General features: G+C 40.9%; 2 protein-coding genes across 2 annotated transcripts in view; one reads left to right on the top strand and one right to left on the bottom strand.

Annotated features, from left to right (window-relative positions):
• The window catches only part of slc3a1 (solute carrier family 3 member 1), a 9,090-nt gene extending 2,424 nt beyond the window's left edge, over positions 1–6,666 (top strand). Inside the window, exons 3-10 of the mRNA XM_017463953.3 lie at positions 96–238; positions 801–926; positions 1,614–1,733; positions 4,556–4,680; positions 4,793–4,994; positions 5,081–5,257; positions 5,338–5,463; positions 5,617–6,666. Coding sequence (XP_017319442.1) covers positions 96–238; positions 801–926; positions 1,614–1,733; positions 4,556–4,680; positions 4,793–4,994; positions 5,081–5,257; positions 5,338–5,463; positions 5,617–6,042 — 1,445 coding nt within the window. The 3' untranslated portion in view covers positions 6,043–6,666. The remainder of the gene's footprint in view (positions 1–95; positions 239–800; positions 927–1,613; positions 1,734–4,555; positions 4,681–4,792; positions 4,995–5,080; positions 5,258–5,337; positions 5,464–5,616) is intronic.
• prepl (prolyl endopeptidase like) lies at positions 6,070–27,267 on the bottom strand. The gene is made up of 14 exons (XM_017463951.3): positions 27,005–27,267; positions 26,717–26,824; positions 26,555–26,621; positions 25,606–25,818; positions 23,236–23,362; positions 21,625–21,841; positions 19,538–19,729; positions 15,884–16,090; positions 14,833–15,008; positions 14,417–14,633; positions 12,294–12,443; positions 12,092–12,218; positions 8,076–8,158; positions 6,070–6,317 (listed from the first exon to the last, which is right to left on the bottom strand). The coding sequence occupies exons 1-14, from the start codon at positions 27,119–27,121 to the stop codon at positions 6,195–6,197; spliced, it is 2,124 nt and encodes a 707-aa protein (XP_017319440.1). The 5' UTR covers positions 27,122–27,267; the 3' UTR covers positions 6,070–6,194.

The raw sequence follows: 27,267 nt of genomic DNA, 5'->3' as shown, positions 1-27,267 counted from the left end.
CATCAATGAAAACGGGCTTCATTGCAAACCTTGTGGTGGTAATTTGACCGTGTTGTGGCCTGTTAGAATGTAACAAAAGTCTGTGACTGCCACAGGTCTGAAACTGATAATGGACTACATTCCCAACCACACTAGTGATAAGCACATCTGGTTCCAGCTCAGCCGTAACCGCACTGAATACTATTCTGACTTCTATATCTGGGTGAACTGCACTGAGGACAAACCGCCTAACAACTGGGTATGATGATCCATACTGCAAATAAGCAGATGGAGAGGTTTCACTATTATTATTATTATTGTTGTTGTTGTTGTTGTTGTTGTTATTCTATTTCTCATTTTCATTCATTCATTCATCATTAGTGGATGCTTTATCCTGGTCAGAGGTTCCAGAACACTGACCACGGTTGGGACACTAGTCCATCAGATCATTCTCATGGAATCGGCGGGGGCATGGTAGCTTAATGGTTAGCCTTGTATCTCCGAGGTTTGGAGTTTGAATCCCGTTCTCCACATTTTTCGGGGGTTTCCTCCCCCAGTCCAAAGACATGCTCTGTAGGCTGATTGGCATTTCCAAATTGTCTGTGCAATTGTGCCCTGAGATGGGTTGGCAACCCGTCCAGGGTAACCCCCGCCTTGTACCCCGAGTTCTCTTGGGTAGGCTCCAGGCTCACCGTGACCCTGTATAGGATAAGCGATATGGAAATGTTGGATGTTTGGAATCTTCTTAATTTGCGATAACACAGACCATCTTGAACCACTGAAACATTACAGCCATGTTTTAATGCATGATACATCCTCAGGTGAGTGTGTTTGGGAACTCGGGCTGGACGTATGACCCAGTTCGTGGGCAGTGCTACTTTCATCAGTTCCTCAAAGAGCAGCCAGATCTCAACTTCCGTAACCCCGATGTCATAAAGGAGATGACGGTAATCATACACACAGCGTAACCAACACTAGCACTGTAGTGTTAACGTGCCACTAATATAAGCGTACTGTACGCATTTCTGGTGTACTGTGATGCTGAGTTCAGTAGTAGATGCTGCATATACGATGAGGTCATTGTGATGTTCTGATGTTGAGAAAGACAAGGCGAAAGAGAATGAATGTCTGAATGAATGAGCGCTGTGTGCTGCGTGATACCCTGCAGGCTGTCATCTTCTCAGGTGGTTTTCAAGTCACAGTGGCCTCTTTATCTCTGGCTCACAGGCACACAGTGTCTCACCTGGGCGTCAGGCCCACCGCATGAGCTTAACATCACCACATGACACACACTTCAAAGGTAGCAAACACAAGGAGGGTCAAGTATACAAGCAGCTATGCATTTGACCCCATCTATGTTTCAAACTGATAGCTCAGCGCTATCAGCTGTTCTTAGCGGTGGTTTATACTTCTCTTGCTGATGCAAACTAACATGTTATTCGTATGTAAAAACTTCTGAGGAAATAGATATGCTTTTAGCACATATCCATGATTTAATGTTTGAATGATTTAACAATCTTTAGTGAAATTGTCTTTTACCGTTAGGATTCCTACCATTATAAGTTGAGCATATTACCAGGTTACTTGCATTTCCCTCAAACCTTTGTATATTTGCCCCTCTTTCTCTTTAACAGGACGTTATCCATTTCTGGTTAAAGAAGGGGGTGGATGGATTCCGCATGGACGCTGTCAAGCACATGCTCGAAGCGACGCATTTGAGGAACGAACCCCAGGTTGATCCTGAACAACCTCCTGTGAGTCATTGTACAGTTTTAACTACAAACCAGTTATTACCGTCATCTGGTTTAATACCACGTAGCCAGTGGTATTTCTAGATATAGCATTTATAGATGAACATTGTACATCTCATTATAGCTCTCTAATGCTAGAGCTCACTCATGCCCAGTTTGATAGACAAACAAACTTTACATTATGTAACCCCCACCCCAAATTTCCTTATTAAAATAGTTTAGGCGCTAATGCTTAAATGAGCTAGAAATATTCTTAAAATGTGCTTTAAAGAAAAATAGCATTGTATGTGACTTTGTTCTCAGTGAGATTACTGGTGCATACTTCCATGGATTTTACCAGGCAGTCATTCCAATTATCCTAATACGACACAGTTACAAAGGAGCTCGAAATCTGAGCAGTGCACACAGGCAGCTCTTTAATGCCATCCACAACATCAGAGAGGAGAGAGAGAGAGAGAGAGAGAGAGAGAGAGAGTTATTTCTCTAAGCACTGAAGAGGAGTGTATAATGGAACCTTGGCTTCTTACACAGTTGCAATCAAAATGATTCAACCACTGTTGCAAATCAGGTTTATTGTCAAAATGTACAGACTTTCAGCTGTATGCAATGAACAAATCAAACAACAGCAATTGAAATAGTTCAACACAATGAATGCTTCAGGTGGTTTCCCCAAATTCAACTGAAAATGCAACTTATAATGATCTCTCCAGTCTCAAAATTATTAAACCCCTTCATGGCAAGCATCTTCAGTACTTATTAGAGCACCCTTTTGCTGTTATGACCTGCTGCTAATGAGATGCATAGCCAGACACCAGCTTCCTGAGGAATCTTATCCCATTCCTCATGAGCAATGGCCTCCAGTTCAGTAATATTCTTGGGTTTGCATACTGCAACTGCCTTCTTCAAATCGCACCAGAGATTTTCTATGGGGTTCAAGTCAGGTGACTATGATGGCCCTGTAGAATCTTCTAGGACTTCTTCTGCAACCATCCACGGTGGAATTTGTCCTATTGGAAGGTCCAATGATGTCCAAGCTTCAGCTTCCTCACAGATGACATGACGTTTTCTAATAGGATTTCCTGATACATCAATGAATCCATCTTGCCTTCCACACGCTGCAGCTTTCCAATGGCAGAGGATGCAAAGCATCCCCAAAGCATCACCAAGCCACCACCATGCTTGACTGTGGACAGTGTTCTTACTTCATTCTTCTTCCTCCAGACATACCGCTGATCCACTGTGCTGAAAAGTTCCTGTTTTGTTTCATCGCTCCACAGAACAGAATCTCAAAATTTCTGTGGCTTATTTCTATGATTTTGAGCCGACTTTTCTTGTGTTTTTGGGTCAGTATTGGTGTACATCTTGGAGTTCTGGCATGGAAACCTTCTGTTTAGTACGTGCCTTATTGTGCTCACTGAAACCTCAGTGCCTGTTGCCACGAGTCTTGCTGCAGGTCTTTCGCGGTCACTCGAGGGTTTTTCACAACCTGCCTTCTCAGAAATCTGTTGCAGCCATTGATAGCTTTCTTTTTCTGCCCCGTCCAGGTAGTGTAACCAGTCACATTTACATTTATTCATTTACATTTATTCACTTAGCAGACGCTTTTATCCAAAGCGACTTACAAATGAGAAAGATACAGGCAAAGCGATATATCAAGCAGAGAACAATACAAGAAGTGCTACCATACAAGATCTATTAATTGAATTCCAGGAGAAGCAAAGTGCAGAGTAGAGGTGTAAGTGCAATTTTTTTTAAAATTATTATTTATTTATTTTTTATTATGAGTTGGATAGGTGTTCATGGAAGAGGTGGGTCTTTAGCTGTTTTTTGAAGATGGTGAGAGATTCTGCGGTCCGGATTGAGATCGGAAGTTCATTCCATCACTGAGGAACAGTTAGTGTGAAGGTTCTGGAAAGGGACCTTGCGCCACGCTGAGTTGGAACTGCTAAACGTCGGTCACAGTTTCCTTTGAACTTGTGAACTATGCTTCCAACTGTGTCTCTAGGAACATTCAATGCCTTCGTTATCTTTTTGTAACCTGTTCCTTGTTTGTGAAGGGCGATGATATCTTCTCTTAACTTTTTGGACCATTCTTTTGACTTAGCCATATTTCTGTGTTTCAATGAAGCCCTGATTAGTTGCATCAGGTGTGCTTGAGACAACACCTGTTTTGCATATTTGTGCTGTTGTGAGGGATTCTATTCAGGGGGTTGAATAATTTTGAAACCGAAGAAGTCCTTATAAGTCGCATTTTCAGTTGAATTTGGGGAAACCACTTGAAGCATTCGTTGTGTTGAACTATTTCAATTGCTGTTGTTTGATTTGTTCATTGCAAACAGCTGAAAGTCTGTACATTTTGACAATAAACCTGATTTGTAATAGAGGTTGAATCATTTTGATTGCAGTTGGTACATACTTTTATCTACATTTCCATCCGAGTGATGTACAGGGGTGTTCGAGTGTTCATTTGAAAAACATATCTGTATGGTAGTGATGATTAGCCTGGGTGTAAAGATACTAACAGTATAAAGCACAACCAGAAACTGATTCTGATTCTGTGCTGAATCAGTTGATTGGCTAGTTGATTGCAGATCTTCTTACAAATGTTATCGTATTGTTGTTTTTTTTTTCTTCAAAGACATTAACATTTATTTAAGCAAACATGGCTTAAATGTGTGTAGATTTACACAGAATGACGGTCTTTAAAATATAGACACAAAACAAGAAAGTGGACTTACGCAGAGGTCATCACTCTGAGATGCTCTGCTCTCCATGCAACAGCTGATGTTATTTTCCTCCTGGTTTCTTCATGTTTCACACTACAGGAGACTGTGAATAAGGAATTTGACCTGTACCATGACTATACATACACGCAGCTAGGCCTGCACGACATCCTTCGAAAATGGAGAGTAGACATGGATGAATACAGCAGAGAACCAGGACGCTACCGGTACTCCTGCTTTCTCCTTAACACTGTCCTGTGTGAACCTGAAGAATGACGCCTTTATTTGTTTATTTATTTTTTCAAGATAAACTACTAGTTTATTTCTTTACCCAAACAGTTTTCTGGTGACAGAGTCATATGACTATGAAGAAATTGAAAAAACCATGATGTACTATGGAACCCATTTTGTTAAAGAGGCCGATTTCCCCTTTAACTTTTATCTGCTGGACCTCCCGGACGGCCTGTCTGGATTGAGAGCAAAGGAACTGGTTGAACTCTGGATGTCAAATATGCCCAAAGGGAAATGGCCAAACTGGGTGGTGAGTTGCCTGCTGTGTTTATTTAAACCACACAGACTTGAATGTTTTAATGTTGAACAATAATACTTGTAAACGTTTCTGTGTAGGTGGGGAATCATGACAAGCCACGCATGAGCTCCAGGGCTGGTCAGGAATATGTCCGCGTTGTCAACATGCTGCTGTTAACATTACCTGGAACCCCCACCACATACTATGGAGAGGAGATTGGCATGGAGAATGTTAATGTTTCTGTGATCCAGGATCCTTTTGGAAAGTTCGACCCAGTAAGTGAGAAGGCACTTTATATGGTGCATTTTCCCCAAATGATCAAAACAGCTTTAAACACGCAACTGATCTTCTCTAGACTAAAAGTCGGGATCCTCAGAGGACACCCATGCAGTGGAACAGCAATCTTAATGCTGGCTTTAGTGATGGCAAGAACGGTACCTGGTTGGACGTAGGTCCAAACTTCACCACCATCAATGTGGAGGTAGGTGTTTCTAAACCTCACAATAATCAGGATGTTTTCTATTTCAGTACCTTAATATTAATTCATTTCACATCTTACTATTCTCTTGACGAATTTAAATTTTTTTATGTACTTTAATACTACAGTTATGTCTGTATGTGTGTGTGGGTGCAGGTTCAGAAGGCTAACCCTGCCTCAGTGCTGGAGCAGTATCGCACTCTGGCTCTGCTCAGAGAAAAGGAGATAGCACTGACTCGAGGCTGGTTCTGCTACGTCTGGGCAGATGGTAACGTGTTTGCCTTCTTGCGTGAGCTGGATGGACTGAACCAGGCTTTTCTGGTACTCCTGAACTTTGGTGAAGATACCGAAACAAACCTCTCATCTGTTAGCGAGCTGCCAGATCATCTGACTGTTCACTTCAGTACACAACCTGAGACTGCGAGCAGCTTCTCCAAATCCAAAATCAGAACCTCAAAGGGCCAGGGACTGCTGCTTAAGTACTCCACCAGTAAGCGCTTTCACCCCAACCATGAGTCCGAGTGTTACGTCTCTGAGAAAGCATGTTTCCTAAGTGCCGTTAATTTTATGTACCAGTGCTGAGAATGTGACATGAATACAAGCCAAGCCCCGCGAAGCTCAACTGCTGCCATCTCATTTGTATTTTCCTAAAGAACTTTTACATGTTAAATAAAAATGCACATATATTCACTAGAAGTGCATTTGTTAAAATAATTCACATACTTTATTCGTGATTATACTAGCTCAGAGTTCAGGATAATATCAGATTTCATTGAGTTTTCCTCATGATTCATTTCCACTTTTCCATGGACACCCAGTCCCAGCGTCGTGTAGAGGAACGCTAACTGTCGAGCAATCTGCAAGACAAATGAAGTTAACACAACATCAGCGTAATTTCATAATTCAGTGTTTTACTGTGAAAAGGTGTTGTTAGTTAATGCCTAACTCACGGCCATAACAGACAAAATTCTTACTGAGCCAAGTGATAATGAGTTACAGAAACTTTGCGCCTTTCTTAGAACATTGTACTACACCATCAAACAGTGGACTGAATTAACCATATTTTGCAGTGTTACAACCTGGAACTGAAATGGACTTCGATTGTATAATATGTCATTAATCTACACGTAATAGCAGATAATACTGAAGCAGGAGGAATCAATATATTTAGCAAAATTATTTATAAATAAAAAGATATAAAAGTTTGCAGAGGTATTCACTCCCATTGCTGTGATTAATTCTGGTGCAACCAGTTGCCATCTGAAGTCACATAATTAGCTGAATAGCATTCACCTATGTGCAATTAAAGTGTCACATGATCTCAGCAGAAATTAACCTGTTCCTGGAAGGCCCCAGAGATTGTTAGAGAACATAGCTAAACAAACGATTCAACAAAACAATGGTTTTGTTAAAGTGTTAAGTTTTGGTTACAAAAAATATCCTAAGCATTCCACAGAGCACCATTAAAGCTATTATTCATAAATAAGAGGTCATCCAGTAAAAGTCAGTGACTGGCTAAGGAAAACACTAGCCAGAGAGGTATCTAAGAAGCCAAGGGTAACTCTGAAGGAGCTAAGATCTAAGATGGAAGCAGCTGTTCATAGAACAACCACAGCCTAGACACTCCACAAAGCTAAGCTTTATGAAAGAGTGGTGAGAAGAAATCATTAATGAAAAAAAATCCATATGAAATCCCGTGTTGGAGACTTTGGTCTGATGAGAGCAAAGCTGAACGTGCTGACCTTGGAATTAGGTGGTATGTTTGGCGGAAACTGCTCATCACCGTGAGAACACATCCCCCACAGTGAAACATGGTGGTGGTAGCAGTATGTTGTGGCAATGCTTTTCATCAGCAGGGACTGGAAAACTGCTCAGGGTTGAAAGCATGATGGACGGAACAAAAAAAATAGCCAATCCTAGAAGAAAACCCGTTCCTGTCTGCAAGATGCTTGAGACTGATGTAAAGGTTCACGTTCCAACAGGACAACACACCAAGCATATTGACAAAGCTCAAAACCAAAGAATCTGAATGTGTTAGAATGGACCAGTCAAAGTCTAGACCTCGTACCGAGTCAAAATCTGTTGCGAGACTTCAAAATGGATCAGTAATGGTCTCCCTGTCAATCTGACAGAGCTTCAGCAACCCCCCCCCCCCCCCCCAAAAAAAAAGGGGGGGGGGGACATCAAGATCCAAGTTTGAAAAGCTGATCGAGACATCTCCCAGATTTGTAGCTCTAACTGCAGCCAAAGGTGGTTCTAGCGGTATTGAACCAGGTGGTGAATACACATGCGACTAAAAAGTCTTGGCTTTTTGGTTTCATTAAAAAAAAAAAAAAAAAACTATGTGCACCTTCAAATGTTAGACATAAATGGTAAAAAATCCCAATAAAGTCAATTTCAAATCCATGTTATAGTTCAAGGGAGGTGACTGTATGCAAGTTAAAGTGGTTAAAGAAACACTTGTTTATAGCTGATTTTTAACAAATGATTGAGAGAGTGAGGAAAAAAGAAAGAAAAGAAAACACATGCTTGAATTCAATAAACTACATAAGATTTGACGGTTAAAGAGTAACCGTTCTGACATTGAAAACAGAAGAAATTAATGAATACTGCACCTCACACATGGACTGGTCATAATCCTCTGGACCAAAGTGATCTCCACCTGGCTGAAGATCCAGAATGACAGCTGGGACATGTTCTGATGGAAGAACAATTTGAAGATTATGTTGTCACATGTAGTTGTACTATGACCAGGCTGTACCAGCTAAGAGGCGATGGTGTATGTTCACATATTTAATGGAAAACCTGGCTTTGTGCTCAAACTGCCAAGCTTTCAGTTCTTCAAAGAGCAGCCACACGGTAATAAAGGATAAGACAGTAACCGAATGACAAGCATGAGCAGGCTCTCAGGTGATCCTCTGAGGTGTTTTTAAGTGGGGGTGAGTCACAGTAGCCTCTTTATCTCTGGCTCACAGGCACACAGTGTCTCACCTGGGCATCAGGCCCACCGCATGAGCTTAACATACTCTTCAAAGGTAACACAAGGAGGGTCAAGTATACACATCTATTCATGCCAAAATTAAATATATAACTAAATATATACCAGTATGAATAAAATGAGCATATGAATAAACCCAATTACTTAATACAATAATAATAGAATGATTCACAGCTCTGACAATAGTGGTAGCAGTTTATGTTAATGCACTCGCTATTAATTACTTTTCTATAGTAACAACTCATTCACCGGAGCATGTATGGTGGATGCTCCACATAACCGAAGCCTAATAAAAAAAAACAACGTTTTTTGGGGTGGTCTCCAGGTATCATCTCCAGGTAACTGTTTTTAAGTGAGAACAGGAACCAACTTCTCTCACGAAAGTTCCACAAGATTAAATGCAACTATAAACAGTTCATTAAAATTTATGATGTCATTTATTAATCAATTGAAAAATTTTAATCATTGGAAAATTACTATGGTGTAACAGGAATAACAGACTGTTCGGATGTGCTGTTATAGGAAAATAATCCACTTCGGGCCATGTCAGAGGCAGTGGTGGCTTAGCGGTTAAGGCTCTGGGTTACTGATTGGAAAGTAGGGGGTTCAAGCCCCAGCACTGCCAAGCTGCCACTGTTGGGTCCTTGAGCAAGGCCCTTAACCTCTTAACTACGACTCGGCTCCGGGGCGCTGTATCATGGCTGACCCTGCGCTCTGATCCCAACTTTCAAACATGCTGGGGTATGCGAAGAAAAGAATTTCACCGTGCTGTGCGCAATAAAGACTCATTATACATGTACTAAGTCCACAGCATATGTATATAGTGTCTCAAAACTGTGCATTTCATAGTACCTCCCCCATCCACCCCAATGTATATCTTGTTTATTTATCTGTTTATTCTTCTTGTTTATTGAATGTACATGTTTGCACGGAACAATAAGGAGTGGCTCTTAATTTCATTGTACATGTGTATAGTGACAATAAAAGGCATTCATTCATTCATTATCATTATCACACCACCAGGTAACTTATTTATCTTCCTATAACAGCACACCCCATTGTGTTTTACTTCTTACATAAAAGTACAGTCAGCTCCAGAATAACTGGCACCCTTGGTTATGACGGGTTAAAAAAAAAAAAAAACGTCGTTGTAGTCAATTAGCTTAATCTCACACTGAAAATGTGGGATAATTTTATAATACCCTATTTATAAATGTATACGTTTATAAATCTTCTGGGAAACATGTAAATATCTTATGCAAACAAAATAATAACAATTTACACCGATCATCATGTTCAAAAGTTTACATCCCCCCACGGATCTTAATGTACCGTGTTGCTTTCTTGAGCATCAGTGAATGTTTGCATCTTATGTAATAGTTGTGTACGAGTCCCTCAGTTGTCCTCAGTGTGAAAAGATGGATCTCGACATCATATAGTCACTGCTGAAAAGGGGTCAAATATTCAGAAGTAAAGAATGTGCAGGACCTGGAGGATTTTTCTGAAGAACAGAGGGCAGTTTAACTGCTCGGGACTAACAAGGGACTCATGAACAACTCTCACACAACATAAACTCAGTCATTGATCATTCAAGTAACAACACAAAGTATTAAGAATCAAGCACCTGTAAACTTTTGAACTGGTTCATTTGTGCAAATTCAGTTATTACTGTGTCTTGTGGACTATATGTAAACGTTATGTGTACGAAATAAAAAACAAAATGCAATTTTTATGAGCCCTTCTAAAAGCTTTGAAATTATTAACATTTTGCAGATTCTGCAAGGCACACATATACAGTGTGTGTATATATATATATATATATATATATATATATATATATATATATATATATATATATATATATATAAATTTATGACCTCAACTGTATATGATACAATTTTAACTTATACTCTTGTTACTTAAAGGTTTTACGAAATATTCCCTAAACAAAAGGTTAGTAAACATTAACAGGAAAGCTTTGTGAATGAGCAGCCAAGACACAGAGTTATCCCTGATAATTAGCTTTGGTTAGTCATGATGGCACAAACAGTGCTGCTCTCTTGTAAACCTTATTGTAAAACATGTCTCTGATTGATGATTGTGGTTATATGATTGCAATGTCAAGTCCACTGGATAGGTGAAGCCATGTAGACAGCAGAATCTAAAAGAGCTAGGCTCTCTCCCATACTTCATCGCACATCCAACAGTGTGCTCTTAATGCTGAGAGACCGTAGTGCTCTTAATGCTGAGAGGCCATTGAGAAACTTGCATGCTGTCACTTTACATCCCGACTCTGAAGTACAGCGATGTCTGAACATCACACAGCTAATCCTGAAAACACCTCCGTCTGCTGTCTGTTATCAGCAGTGTCGCCGTGGGTGTCTTTCCCTATCAGCCTGCCTCTCTTTGGTCTGTTTTTCACAAGCCTCCTCCTGACCTTGGCCCAGCCCGGTGTATTGTTCCTGATCTGATATGCTATCTTTCAAACATGCTAATCGCTCCAGCTGCTGGCGTGTGTGATCAGCATTTTATCTCCCAAAGAAGGGTAGCAAGAGATTAGAGGGAGACTTTCTTTTAGCATTCATCTGTGTGTGCGTGTGTGCATGTTAATTAAGCAGACACGGAGAAGGAAAGGGATTTGCACTCTAAGGGATTGGGATGTGCTGACACCGTATCTCAGAGAGAATGCTCACACACAAGGTGACCTCTGCGTGATAGAACAGAAGTCTAACAAATCGCCTGTTTTCAGATGGGACACGTACTCTCCTGAAGAGACGGCAGCAGAGCTTGTGCTAATCCTACCGGCTGATTTGAGAGCTGGCCTTTTGGACAACGACCTCTCCGTTTAGTGACATCATACTCCTCTCGTCCTATTATTCTTACTGTCCTTTCGACAAGGATAGACGCAGTTTTCGGTTTACTCTTGACAGATTTTGACACATCTCATGCTGTGAAATAATCCGCAAGCGTTCTCGTCACAGTATACGCACGGTCTGAAGATTGTCGGACATTCAGGTCACGTCAAGACGACTGGACTTGAGTTGTAACCTTGGAGATTTGGCATCTAAAGCTAGCTGTTTTGACACTCAAACACAAACAAATATAGCCTCTACGTTCAGTGTTCGCTCCAAAACCACAAAACACATGTACACACACACACACACTCCCTTTAGGCCAGAACTTGCAATGCTAGTGCAAGGAGGGCCAGAGAGATTGAGAAGATATTTTATTGACAGCTGCTGAAATGTAATGCTGCATTCGACTAGAGGTTGGGAATTATGAGTTACGACCTCTAGGCGGATACGGCATTACATTTCTGCGGGAAAAAAAAACAAAGAAAAACCAAAGAATATGCCCCGTCATGTCAGAATTCCTACGCATGGAACTCCATCGAGCTAATAAGTCGATGCGGTATCTGACAAACTTCATTAAATATGACAAAAAAAAATGTTGGTAAAAACACTGACCTGGCCTTTAATAAAGCTGATTAGAATTAAATTAGAATGAACTAATTTTGCTGACGTTTAAATAAAACCCCTTGAGTGCTAATAATTCATTTCAGTCACCATTTCTAGCTCTAATGAAGCGAATAATAGCATGAAGCAGAAATTTCCAGAGAAAATGTAGACTAACCTTTAACACTGAGGTTGCTGGTATGGGTCTGGATGGCCTTTTTGAGCTTTTCCACATACTTTAAGACACCTGCCAAAGGCACTCTGCTGTCCTCAGAGTATGCAGTGATCAGCATGGATGGATAGAGCTGGAGCACAAACGATACCGCTGTAAGTCATCACAAATCATTCAGAGTGGCACCGGGAAAGTTAGTCTGAATTACCTGAGGAGTAATATTATGACAGGGACAGTAAGAGGCAATGTTGTCCCAGTCCCGGGTATATGCAAGCGGGTCACCCCACTCCCCTCTCTCCTCTATTGTTAACGGCAGGGATGAGTCCTGCATGGTGCTAAGAACATCCAAAAACGGTGCCTAAATAGAAAAACCGATGCGAGTGATTCTTACACATTGATGTCACAGCATGAGGAATGCAGTTCACACAAGAAACATTTGCCTGAATTCATCATATTATAGGGTTCAATATCAATATTTTAATATAAAATCAATCCCTCTCCCCTCATTCCAGTCAGGAAACCGCTGATCTGGGAAGTACTGCATACGTCTAAGATTAAGGCAGCATGAGACTGCTGTCTTCACAGGTAACTTATTTTTGCCTGAATTCGAAGGTAGCATCGTTTCTGGCGAAATCTCATCCTTCTGTATTTTTCAAATCAATCTGTGCTGGAGTTAATGTAGTGCCATATAATCTTTATTCATTCAAGTTACTAGCAACTGCAGAGTCATGTTTCCTGGAGCAGTTAACAGTTTAACTGCATCGTCAGCAAGTTTTTAACAAAAAGTTGAACTTGATAACGAGTCTTTATTGGTCACAGCGCAGTGAAATTCGTTTTGTCGCATACCCCAGCATGCCAGGAACGTTGATGTTTCGGAATATTCTTGCTATGGCTCACAATGTGTTTGATATTTGACAAGAGACTCAATCAACCTGGAATAATGTTATTGGCGGTGTTTAAAACATGACGCGTTTTTTTTTTTTCTGTCACATGAACATTCTGAATGGAAAAATTACATATGGGCACAAACTAATGTGACAGATTAAAAACAAACAAACAAAAAACCCCATGATTGAATTGGTCAATGACTACGTTTACATGGACAGCAGTAATCTAATTATTGACCCTATTCTGAATAAGACAATATTGTGATTAAGGTGTCTACATGAGTTGCTTTTAGAATATTCCTTTCATGTTCCTCTTTTACATGTTATAGAACATAGATCGATTAACGGCACACGTCATTATGTCCCCACGGCACGCCGTCCGACGTCCCTCCAGAATTTCATGTATCAACATACAGTTCACTTTCGTATACAGTTTTGGGTGTTTCATTTTTAATTTTACGAAAGCTTCAAGTGCAGTTAATTATTTGTCATGCTATACGTGCTAACAGACGACTGCTTGAAGCCATGGGCTGCGTCCGAAACCGCATACTTACCTACTATATAGTAGGCAAGTACGTGGTTTCGGATGCAGCCGTGCTCGCTTGTTTACTGTCAAACGGTTGAGCGCTGCCGTGTGTGTACGTGTCCTGTCGCAAAATGCAATGAAAACTCCCACACGACGTTAATAGTGTGATTAAGATGTGTACATGTCTGTTATACATGTCGATAATGTGACTAAAACAGGAATACTCCATATGTCTTCATTCGATTCGAGTTTACTTCGAGTGTGACTTTTGTCATACTAAGGTAATAAAAAAATCGTTGTTTACATGCTAGTTTCTTAATCAGAGTATCGTCTTAATCGGGTTAATATCGGCTTAATCTTGTCCATGTAAATGTACTGACTGTTCTCCTTCTGAGCATGTATTCTGGCTTGGAATATTGAAGGCTACTCCAAGCCATCTTAAATGGATGGAAAATTGGAGAAAAAAAACCAAAGCCTTTTTAAGTGATTGATACTAATGAGTTGTAAATAATATGACCACTAATAAAAAAAAGGTCTATTTACATATTAGGTTGTCCTTAAATAGTTAATAAGTCCTGTCAATTTGCTCTGTGGTAAAGCAGCTGAGCCTATTTTTAAAAATTCTGCCCAGTGAGAAGTACAGATCATCACTGCTTAGCAGGTTGGTCTACAAGAGACAGTTACAGTGAGTGACTAATCCCCACTGTTAAAACAGCATGTGCTCGATTTGCTGTATGCTAGGTAATAGTATACACCAAAAACCTGGACCAGCAATCCATAGCTAAACTCAGAGAAGAGCTGGGAAGAGCATGGAAACTACACTACTGTGTTATTTTTACCCCTCATCCCTTCTGACAAATCCCAGCTTCTGTGCTAGAAATGAAGCCTGTAGTAGCGCACCACGTTATTGCAACTCACCTGCAAGAGGACGGCTCTGAGGAGGTGAGGATGTTGGTTGCACAGTGCACCCGCTAGTACAGCTCCTGCACTGCGCGCCGTGAGGGCAGTTAGTGCAGGCTGGGACACTCCTGACTGGAAGAGAGTCTGAATACAGGCAGTGAGATCCTCTACTCCATTCTGCTTGTGCTGCAAACACCCTGCTCGGTGCCAGGCCAGACCACACTCACCACCACCCCTGTTCAATTACCCCCAACACACAAACATGCATACATGTATATAATAACACACAGGAATTTGCTATTAATCGCTGACATGTGTGAATATTTCTTTCAGGATACTAACCTGGCCCTTAACTATTACAGATCCAACAAGCTTTCCTTAACAATATACATTTTGCACAGGCATGAAACATGAGAGGAGTGATAGTTCGGTACCTGACATGGCAGTAGGCCAAAGCCCAGTTGTCCTCCAGCAGCAGCCTTTTCTCAGGACTGAAGGCCATGTTGAGGTCCAGGCCGTAAGCACCGTATACATGGAGCAAGAGTGGAACATCATTCAGATCAGCCAATGATTTTGTGTGAAAAAGTGTCAAAGGCACCGCAGTCCCATCCTAAAACACAAATTCACGTTGAAGGTGGTTATATTAATATTGCCAAAAGGTATGTGGACACCTGACCAATCATACCCATAACTGCTTTAAGAACATTCCATTCCAGATTTATTCCCCCCTTATAATAACCCTGTGTAATATAATGCTGTTATAATAACCCCCATTCTTCTAGGAAGGCTTTCCACTCATTTTGGAGTGTGGCTATTGGGATTTGTGCTCATTCAGCCACAAAAGCATTAGTGAAGTTGGGCAATGACGTTAGGCGAGGAGGTCTGGCAGCGTTCCAATTCATCCCAAAAGTGTTCAGTGGATGTTCAAGTGCAGACCACTAGGGCTCTTCGGTTACGTTTACATTTACGGCACACCCTTATCCAGAGCGCCTTAGATTTGATCGCATTTTATACAACTGAGCAGGTGAGGGTTAAGGGCCTTGCTGTGCAGGGGCAGGTTGGTAGATGATCTGGGATTTGAACTCATGACCTTCCAATCAGGAATTCACTGCCTTAACCACTGAGCTACCACCTCACCTTGGCAAACCATGCCTTGCGTTGTGCACTGAGGCACTGTTATCCTTGAACTTTTAGTTCCAGTGAAGGGAAGTCTTACCTCTACAGTGTACAAAGACATCCCATACAATCGTGTGCTTAATACACTAAAGGTGTCCACGTGCATTTGGCCATAGTGTATACATTAACTGTGGGCATTAAACATTAAATTTCCTTATCGACCCTAGTGAAGTGAGAAATGTGGGTTTGTGTGTGTGTGTATATGTGTCCTAAATCAGTGTTTAACTTCAGTCTTAAGCAATAAACTGAGCTGATTGTGGAAGATTGAACTTTGTCACACTGTAGTACAATGTATACTTGAATAAAGACCTGGCTGATGGCCTGCAGGTGAGTGGTGTGACACTCAGCGAGGGCGGTGTGTTGACGCACTCCGTTGCAGGAGATGGGTCGCTCATCCGTAGGAGATAAGAGGTAGCGGGCAGGGGGATGAACCGGGGATGACAGAAGGAAGTGGAATACATTTCTCTTCAGTGTGTCAGAACGTTCTGCCTCTACATCAAAGCTCCAGGACGGGAGCTATGTTAATAAGAAAAAAAGTCATTATATTTAAAAAAAAAAAAAAAAGCAGCTCATCACATTCTGAGCCACAGCAAGAACATTTTCTACATTTAGTTACAATTTAAACTGTTAACGGCTCCAGGAAATGTTAAGGCTGTGTAATATCTAGTAATCAGGATGAAGGAAGAATATAGAGCGCTACACTTTAACGCAAATTGATTTGACGGTTAAGAATTGGGCTATTTATTTCAGTCATTATTGAAGATAAGAAGGAGTTTATAAGTCGGACATTGTACTGATGAGATCCTAATGACCATTATATAAATCAGTTATAAAACTAGATAGGTAAAGTTCATCACATCAAACTCTGATGTTGGCTTGAGAAAGCAAGATTGAAAGATAGATACAGTGCCAGTTGTTATAAAGTTGATGATATAGACAGATAGATAGATCTAACAAGATTTAAAGACAATGTGTTTAGAAGAACGGACCAAAATCACACCTGAATACTGCGGCTGATTAATTTCTTTATACAGGAAGTGTCTTGAAGCTGTCATTACAAACCAAGGCTTCTCCACTAAGTATTAAATACATTTCAGTTATTGTGTTCAAAACTTTTTCCCTGTGTCATTCCTCTTTATTACACATAACTTCATTTATGGACTTTAATGTTGTGAATTCTTTATATTTCCAGATTTCTTGAGTTAATACCAAAGTCTGGTGAAAATGTCATGTGTATAGCCTCATAGGAAATATGTTCACTGAAAAAAATGTTGCTGCATTCAATACTTATTTCCCTCACTGTATATAGATAAGAAATATTTTTTGAAGCTGTTTTACATTTTAAAAGGTCAAAGTTTGAAGGTTTTAAGTATCTCAGACAGATAGATTGCTATGTGCTTGCTACAGTGTTCTGGGTGGTTGCTAGGGTGTTATGGGTGGTTGTTAGGCGGTTGCTAGTGGGTTATGGATGATTGCTAGGCAGTTGCTAGGGTGTTCTGGATGGTTGCTAGGGTACTTTGGGTTGTTGTTAGACGGTTGCTAGGGTGTTATGGGTGATTGCTAGGCAGTTGCTAGGGTATGGGTGTTTGCTAGGGTGTTATGGGTGGTTGCTAGGTTGTTGCTATGCGGTTGCTAGGGTGTTATGGGTAGTTGCTAAGCAGTTGCTGGGTGTTATGGGTGATTGCTAGGCAGATGCTATGGTGTTATGGGCAGTTGCTAGGGTGTTCTGGGTGGTTGCTAGGCAGTTGCTAGGGTATGGGTGGTTGCTATGGTGTTATGGGTGGTTGCTAGGTTGCTGCTATGCGGTTGCAAGGATGTTACGGGTAGTTGGTAAGCAGTTGCTGGGTGTTATGGGTGATTGCTAGGCGGATGCTATGGTGTTATGGGCAGTTGCTAGGTTGTTGCTAGGGTGTTCTGGGTGTTTGCTAGGGTGTTCTGGTTGGTTGCTAGGGTCCTTTGGGTGGTTAGATTGTTGATAGGGTGTTATGGGTGATTGCTAGGCAGTTGCTAGGGTATGGGTGGTTGGCAGGATGTTGCTAGGGTGTTGCTATGCATTTGCTAGGGTATTATGGGTGGTTGGTATGCGGTTGCTAGGTTGTTACGGGTAGTTGCTAAGCAGTTGCTGGGTGTTATGGGTGATTGCTAGGCAGATACTATGGTGTTATCGGCAGTTGCTAGGTTATTGCTAGGGTATTATGGGTGGTTGCTAGGTTGTTACGGGTAGTTGCTAAGCAGTTGCTGGGTGTTATGGGTGATTGCTAGGCAGATACTATGGTGTTATCGGCAGTTGCTAGGTTATTGCTAGGGTGTTATGGGTGGTTGCTAGGGTGCTCTGGGTGGTTGGTAGGGTGTTGCTAGGGTGTTATGGGCAATTGCTAGGCTGTTGCTATGCAGTTGCGAGGGTGTCGCTATATGGTTGCTAGGCTGTTATAGGTGGTTGCTAGGGTGTTATGAACAGTTGCTAGGCTGTTGTTAGGGTACTATTGGTGGTTGACAGGTTGTTGAGAGGTGGTTGCTAGGGTGTTCTGGGCCGTTGCTAGGCTTTTGCTAGGGTGTTATGGGTGGTTACTGGGATGTTGCTAGGTCGTTGTTAGGGTGTTCTGGGTGGTTGCTAGGCGGTTGCTAGGCAGTTGCTAGGGTGTTCTGGGTGGTTGCTAGGTTGTTGCTAGGCTGTTATGGGTGGTTGCTAGGCTGTTGCTATGGTGTTATCGGTGGTTGCTAGCCGGTTGCTAGGGTGTTATGGGTGGTTGCTAGCCGGTTGCTAGGGTGTTATGGGTCATTGCTAGGGTGTTGCCAGGCAGTTGCTGGGGTACTAGGGTGATTGCTAGGCGGTTGCTAGGTTGTTGCTATATGGTTGCTAGGGTGTTATGGGTGGTTGCTAAGCTGTTGCTAGGGTGTTATGGGTGGTTGCTAGGCTGTTATGGGTGGTTGCTAGGCTGTGTTAGGGTGTTATGGGTGGTTACTGGGGTGTTGCTAGGTGGTTTTTAGGGTGTTCTGGGTGGTTGCTAGGGTGTTGCTATGCATTTACCAGGGTGTTATGGGTGGTTGCTAGGCGGTTGCTATGCATTTACCAGGGTGTTATGGGTGGTTGCTAGCCGGTTGCTAGGGTGTTATGGGTGGTTGCTAGGGTACTTTAGGTGGTTGTTAGGCGGTTGCTAGGGTGCTCTGGGTGGTTGACAGGGTGTTGCTAGTGTGTTATGGGCGATTGGTAGGGTGTTATGGGTGGTTGCTAGGGTATTATGGGCAGTTGCTAAGATTTTGCTACAGTGTTCTGGGTGGTTGCTATGGTGTTGCTATATGGTTGCTAGGGTATTATGGGCTGTTGTTAGGGTGTTACGGGTGGTTGCCAGGTTGTTGCGAGGTAGTTGTTAGGGTGTTATGGGCGGTTGCTAGGCTTTTGCTAGGGTATGGGTGGTTGCTAGGTATTATAGGTGATTGCTAGGCTGTTACCTAGGGGCTTTAGACCATGTGCACTCAGGTGTGCCTGTAAGTTTTGTCAGTTGGAGCTAGGCTCTGAACGTTCCATAAAGTGAATGGGAGTTTTAGGGATTTTTCCTCGTCCACAACGGGAATACCGGGAGTCCGACAAGTTTGGAAAAATAGAGACTGACCAGTGGGATCAGCCTTAAGGACTGTGCTGAGTTTGGTGGACATAGCTTGAAAGCTCAAGGAGTTATATCGGTCAGAAATGTGTAATGCAAGTCAATGGGAATTTTGGCCACTTTCAGCTTCTGTACCGGGAATTCCGTAATTCCTATCTTTTATAAAAGATATAACCACCCGAGCCAGAACAGGTGCATGCAGCTTGAAAGGAGGAGTTACAATTGATAATTCTGGGTCTCTAATTTCTGTCTCTAATAAAGCAAAACATTATACTGGCCTTCTCAAGCCAACACAATAAAGTGTATTTGGCTTTTATATACAGTAGCAGTATTGAGCACAACTCTAATGGACTATTCTCACATGGTGAATGGTCACATCATTAGGAGACTTTAATGGAAAGGTCTGCAGATGGAGTCGACCCTGAGGCCCCCTCAATGTGAACACACAGTGATCTGGTAACATATCCATGTCTTTAATGACTGCTCCAGGTCCAGGGCTGTACACAGGCTCCCAATAGCACATGGCTGGAGAGGAGAGAGAGGTCCTCAGCAACTTTGGAAATAAACCAAATGAGCAGGTCAGAAGAACAGCAATCTTACAAATGATACACACATCCAGAGACCAGCACCTTAGCTTAGCTTAGCTTGTGTCTCTTTACACTACTGCCAACTGGCACTAGCACTTGGATTTTTTTAGTAAACAGCGAGGCACTTCAGTGGAATACTGCAATATTGCCATCACTCCCATTTACTACTATTTACTATTATTGCACTTTTCTGCATAACTGTTACAGTTTACAACTGCTACTGCTGTCCATAATCTTGCATCTTACTTCTACTGTAAATACTTTTATTTTACTTATATTTATTGCTATTTGCATTTCTGGTTAGAGGCTAACTGCATTTCATTATCTCTGAAAGTGTACACTGCACAAAGACAATAAAGTTGCATCTCAATCTCAGATTCTTTTCAATTTCCAACAGATGTGATATGTATAATAAGAGTTTTCTAAAAAGAGAGTTTATGAAAAACTAGATGCTATAGCTTAATCAGCATTGAAGATCAGAATTTATATTACTAACAATTATTCAGAAAGGTTTGAAAGTGAAAGCTTGATCCAAGTGGAATACAGAGTGGGAGGCCCACCCCAACCTTTAAGCCCACACTGCTGCTGTCACCAGTCTTCCACTTTTGCCCTTAATTAAAATCAGGTAACAAAAACATACAAAACATGTGTACACTGCTGTGAAAAAGTATTTGATTTCTTCTGTTTTTGTGTATATCTCATACTAAACAGTTTTAGCTCTTCAAATGAAATACATAAAACAAAGGCAACCTGCGTAAACACAAAATAGTTTTTTTTCTTTTTATTGAATCAGAAAAATTTATCCAACACCTATCACCAATGTGAAAAACTAATTGCCCCCTTAATTTTAAATTTTGATTGTGGCACCTTTAACAGCAATAACTGCAACCAAATGCTTCCGATAACTAGAGATCGGTCTTTCACGTACTTCTAGGACTGGGACTTACTCCTATTCTTTGGATCATTGTCTTGCTGCATAATCCAGTTGCGCTTGAGTTTCAATTTATGGACTGAAGACCGGACATTCTCCTTCAGGATTTTTTGGTAAAGAGCAGAATTCATGTTTTCCTCAGTTATTGCAAGTTGCCCAGACCCTGAAGCAACAAAACATCCCCACACAATCACACTTCCACCACCCTGCTTGACCGTAGGTATGATGTTCCTTTACACAAGATGTAACGGGACTCCTGTCTTCCCATCAGTTCCACTTTTGACTCATCAGTCCACAGAACATTCTCCCAAAAGGTTTGAGGATCATCGAGGTTTTTTTTGGCAAAATTCAGACGAGCCTTAATGTTGTTCTGGGTTAGCAGTGGTTTTCACCTCACCACTCTTCCATGGATGCCATTTTTGCCGTGTCTTTTTGATAGTAGAGTTTTTCCATTTGGAGATAAAGGCTCTCACTGTGGTTCTTTCGAATCCCAGAGCCTTTTAAATAGTTTTGCAATCCTTCCCAGACGGATGTATTTCAATCACCTTCTTCCTCATAATTTCTGCAATTTCTTTCAATTTTGGCATAGTGTGTTACTGGGTAAGACCTCTTAACCAACTTCATGCTGTTGATAAAGTTCTATTTAAGTGTTGATTTGATTGAACAGAGTGGCAGTAATCAGGCCTGGTTGCATCTTGTCCATCTGAATGCAGTTTCATAGATTTGTGGAGTTAGTAACGAATACATTTTCACACAGGCCTAGTTGGTATTGGATAACATTTTTTTGCTACAATAAATAACATTATCAATTAAAAACTGTATTTTGTATTTACTCAGTTTTCCTTTGTTTTATCTTGGATTTAGTATGAGAAATACACAAAAACAGAAGAAATTTTTCACAGCACCATATGGGACAGAAGAGATGCTCACTTCGTACTCGTGGCCTGGGCCAGTGTTGGCGAGGACGTACAGCTGGTTGTCAGAGTGCTCTACATGGTACAGTAAACCAGGCTGCCGTCGCTGTACTAGTTTAGGGGGCGAGAGAGGAGACCTGCTGTCAATCATCCAGACCTCAGAGCTGCACTTACTGCTGCAGTTTATAGTCAGAAGCCTCTGATCTCTTGACTGAATGACCTCCACAAAGAACCTGCACAGCACATCAGCATTCTTAATTCATTTGACATTGATATACATTTTTATATATGAAAGTACACCTTGTTATTGCATCTCCATTAATATTAAAAACATAACTGTTCATTATTGAGTAACTGTCGTAGTGAGGGTCATTACTTGCTTCCAATTATTTTTGGGACCTCTCCAAAGTTGATTTGTTTCAAAGCACAAACAGTGATTCAGTCAGATGCAGTTAGGACAATTGGTACATTTGTTTTGATGGAGAATGTTTAATTTGTTTGGCATATTGAAATCAAAAGAACTGGTTTTAAAATATTTATTAGGCTAGAGTTGTATCCTTGCAAAAGGAAATGATTTTTACTGGTCTCATTTACATAGACTCGTGCATCATATAGTAAATAAATGGTCAGGGAGTGGAATAGAATATGTAAAATATTTTTCTTGCTCCAGTGGGGGGAAAAAAAATCAATTATTTTGCGAGGCAATTTCAGTTTGATCCTGACTGGAGAGAAAGTGAGCTTGGGTGGGAAAAGCTGTGTACAGGACAACCATAGCCACCCAACAAAGTGAGAAGAAAGGCATATGAAAGCCATCTGGAGTCTGACAAAAGGCATGGTGAAAAATCAGCAAACATGTGGAAAAAAAACCATTCTGACCTTGGCATAGAGTGCTATGGTCATGTCACACAAGTAATTTCACAGCTCATCATATGTGTATGATTGTGTGTGTGGCCAATAAAATGTTACTTGGACATGCTAGAAGAAAACCAGCCTAAAAGAGACTTGAGCCTGGGATGGAGGTTCACCTTCATGACAACCAACAGGATACCAGAGCTAAGCATGCTGCCGAGGCTGCTCTAAAGTGGTACAAAACCAAGAATCTGAATAAGTTATAACGTCCCAGTCAAAGCCCAGACCTTTTTGCACCTTCAGATCATAGATATATTGTTAAAGAAAAAAATCTGTTAAGTCAAATTACATTTCCAGATTCTAACATGTCAAAATGTGGTGAATAATAATGCAATACACATTATATTACTTATATACCATATTAGCCTCTTGAGGTTTTCAAAATGAGTTGGAGTGAATGGGGTATTATTGATTTCTGAGAGGGAGTAAAGACTGATTGCTGACTGCAGAACTGGAGCTGCTGATGTAGCTTCTATTCACAAAGATGCAATAACAAGGAGTGAGTACAATAGAAATCATATGTTATACCAAAGCAAAATACTGGTATTATACTATGGTATTATGCTATTATACTGCATGTATAGGGGGACAAAAAAAACACAGGAGAGAAGCAGTAAACGATGACAAGAGTGACTGAGAACTGTCTATGCTCAGGTTTCTATAAAGCAGCACAGGACACGAACAAAGCAGCTAGCCAGTCTCAGAAACACACTCTTACTCGGGATCCTTTTCTTCATAAACCAGCATACTGTGGAAGCCAGTGTTTGTAAGGTGAAGTCGAAAAACATGTCTGCACCGGAGCCCTTCTTGACTGGTGTAGTACAGTACGTCATCAGTGGCCCACTCTGTACCGAGAGCAGAGAGTCGTAAATACACACTCATACAAAAACATTTGATTTTGTTGCACATTGCACAAGCCCCTGACTGCAGCTCTACTGCCCCACAATTAGTTTCCACACTAACCAAGACCTTTGGTAGAATCTGAATATTAGAGCTAGATGTGTTATATCTTTGATCATGTGGTTTGGATAACCCTGTTGTAGACTGGGAAATTTTCTGAAAGCACTGATGGTCTAAAGAATTCACACCAAAATGGTTTCCAAAGCAGTAGTCCATCTCATGCAAACAAATAGACTTTCTATTTCAATCATTTTAATACACAACCATCAAAAGGCAAACCATTTTGCTCCATTTTTAATGCTCCATCACCTTTTTCATGGGTGAAATGTAGACTTCAAAGAAATGCACTCACATAACACAAACCCTTCTATACAGTCCACTGCGAAAGTATTAGACTGGCAAGGCCAATTCTTTTGTTTTACACCGAAAAGAGGAATATGAGACGATAGAATCAGAATTTCAGCTTCCCTTTCCTGATATTTACATCTAGATGTGTTAAACTTAGAACATCTTGTTTGAATCCACAAATGTTTCAAGTGATCAAAAAATATTGTAACATGCGACTGACAGGTGTTTCTTTTTGCCCAGGTGTGTCCTGTTAAATTGATTGCTTACACTATTTAAAGCTCTGAATGTCTACTCTTGGTTTGAGCCCTGGGTTTCGCCTGTGAAGACTGCATTTGTTGTTTAAAAAAACCAACATGAAGAACAGAGAGCTGTCTCTGGGAGAAAAGCAAGCCATACTGATGCTAAAAAAAGAGGGAAAATCTAACAGAGCCATTGCACAGGCATTATACATAGCAAATACAACAATTTGGAACTTCCTTAAAAAGAAACAAACCACTGGTGTACTGAGCAACAAGACATTGAACAGGGTGGCCAAGGAAAACAACAGCAATTGAACTGTGAAGAAAAACCCAAAACAACAGTCAGTGACATCACCAACAGCTTTCACAGGGCAGGGGTGAAGGTGTCACAATCTACCATTCAAAGAAGACTTCGTGAGCAGAAATATAGAGGCCATACCACAAGATACAAACCATTCATCAGCAGTAAGACTTGGAAAGCCAGATTGGAATTCACAAACAGAGAGATGAGCCACAAAAGTGACGGAAAGGCCAAAGTGTGTAGAAGGAAAGGATCTGCTCATGATCCAAAACATATGAGCTCATCAGTCAAGCACAGTGGAGGTAGTGTCATGGCTTGGGCTTGCACTGGAACAGGCTCACTAATCTTTATTGATGATGTAACTAAATTCACACCTTTAATATCTATATACCATGTTGATATTTCTGTAAAGCTGCTTTGAGACAATGTCTATTGTAAAAAGCGCTATACAAATAAAATTGAATTGAATTGAATGTAACTCATGATGGTAACAGCAGAATGAATTCGGAGGTCTGCAGAAATATATCTGCCAATTTACAGAGAAATGCAATCTAATTGGGAGGAACGTCATCATGCAGCAACACAATGACCCAAAACACAGTGCCAACTCAACAAAGGACTTTATCAGGGGGAAAAAGTGGAAGGTTATAGACTGACCAAGACAACCACTGGGATTTTAACCCAATTTAGCATGCATTTCACCTCCCGAAGAGGAGCCTGAAGGGAGAAAAGCATCGCAAAAAAAGAATGCCACGGTTTGGTGATGTCAATGGTTTGCCGGCTTGATGCAAGCAATAATTATACTGCTTATAACCAAATATTAAGTTTTATTTACTTTAAGACCACTATCTGTTCCAATACTTTTGCTCACCTTAAAATCGTTATTTTCTAAGTTGTTAACACATCTAGATGTAAATATTGATCAAATACAAGCTCAAATAAACTTTCTGATCTATCATTGCATACTCATCATTTGATTTTCAAACCCAAATGTCTCCTGCATATAGCAAAAACAAAAGAATTGGCCTTGCCGGTCCAGTACTTTCAAAGGGGACTGTGTGCTGTGAGCTATATTTAAAACCATAATTTACAACGTTATGACTATGTAGCCTGTTCCACGCTCACAAACCACAGCTGATACAAATACCTACTCTTTCAGTCATACCTCCTAACCCTACTCCTGAAGTATCCCTTGCTTGTGTTGTCAGTAAAGAAACACAAAAAAATGTGCATTGTAGAGGATTAGAATTGTGGAACATGTCTAGCACCTTGGAGAGCTGCATATGCCTCTCGGTCTTACCAAAGCTGAAGACGTTGTCAAGGATGAGCATGGGCTCCTGGGGAATAGCACAGGGTTCCAATCGAACTAGCATGCATCTAGCCACTTCACTGTGGTTGCTCTTCAGTGCTGCAGCCAGCATGGACTCAGAAGGAGAGAGTCTGACCCTCTGAAAAGTCCCTCCCACATCACCTGCCCAGTCAGCACTGAGCACTGGCACAATGTGCTCCTCATCTGAGGAAACAAACACAATTCTGCCCTCCAGTGCATTTCTTTTCCCAAGATGTTCCCAACCCTGGTCTTGGATTTTTAGTGGAAAAACGTTTCCCTTGCTCCAACACAACCCAGGAAGGGCTGTTAATTATCTGATTAACTGAATCAGGGAAAACATTACATTGCGCAGAACAGAGGTTGGTTTAAAAGGTTTACAAAAACTTCCTAAAAGTTCTAAAATTCTATGAGTTATATGACGGATGAGGAATGAGATGATAACCTAGGGTGTAACAATCAGACAATTTGGATCGAAGTATCAATTTAAACGGCAATGATTGAAATGAATCAAGGCAACAATAGACTCATTATAAATCCATAGATTACTCTCGATTATAAATCAATTATTCTTGAAAATAACCGACCACTGGTGTGTAAAAGAATCGTATTTGAACATGACGTGTAAATGGGCTAGCAAGGTGATTACTAAAAAATAGTCTTTCTCTGCGTCATCGTCATTCAGAAATTAACGGAGGCTTACCCCAGATTCTGAATAACATATCGATCACAGGCTACTAAATTGAATCGAATCATATCATAGCGGATCCAGTGGCATTGTCAAATATCAAATTGTTGCTTTAGGAACTGAAATCATATAGCAGCAGATTCTGTAGTATCTTCAGATATCAAACGGTTGCTTAAGAATCAAGAGCATATTGTATCATGTGGAAGCCTTGGGGTTTACACCACAAATGATTACCTTCTCCACGTGCTGATCTGTATACTCCGTGTGCTTCCACAGTATACACATGATGGAGTCCCTGGAACTTGAGGATGAGAGGATTAAGTGCCACTGCATCACATGATCTGGAACAAAAATTAAAATAAATAAATAAATAAATCCACAAAGGAAGTCACTCACCACAGTGCTGTCAGGCACATCAGCAAACTGTCTATAAACTGAACGCAGCTTTCTCTCAAAGCGCTTCTCTAGCCTTTTCTGTTTCCTCTGATCAGCTTTTACAGCGTCCTAGACAGAAAAAAAAACATCTCTTTAAAAACAAAATCACCTTCACAGCCTGGGTTGTAAGGACTTCTTTCAGTTTGACTTCTTTGATTACTACACAAATGTACTTCACACAAATAACACCAGCAACTGTAAAAATGAATGAGATGAATAATAAACAAACAGCTGAAGACTGTTTCTTACCACAGCGTACAGACGTGTTGTCATTCGGATGCACTGTCTCTTGCAATATGACAGATTTAAACTTCGTGAAACTGAACGCAAAAATAAACAAACAACACTGGTAGTAAATGAAATCATTTCACTTCAAGCGAGAGCCTATATAAACTACTGTGTATTGTGTATTGCGTCTTTATGGTTATGTTTCGAAGCTTGTATTTACTACTACATGTGCGACCTGAAAACAACTCCTGCGCAGTGACATTTTGGACAGACCATAATAATCA

The sequence above is a fragment of the Ictalurus punctatus genome, chromosome 3 (assembly GCF_001660625.3).
Source record: "Ictalurus punctatus breed USDA103 chromosome 3, Coco_2.0, whole genome shotgun sequence".
Taxonomy (NCBI): Eukaryota; Metazoa; Chordata; class Actinopteri; order Siluriformes; family Ictaluridae; genus Ictalurus; species Ictalurus punctatus.
The sequence above is the reverse complement of the archived record's forward strand: the minus strand, read 5'-3'. Positions and strand labels throughout refer to the sequence as shown.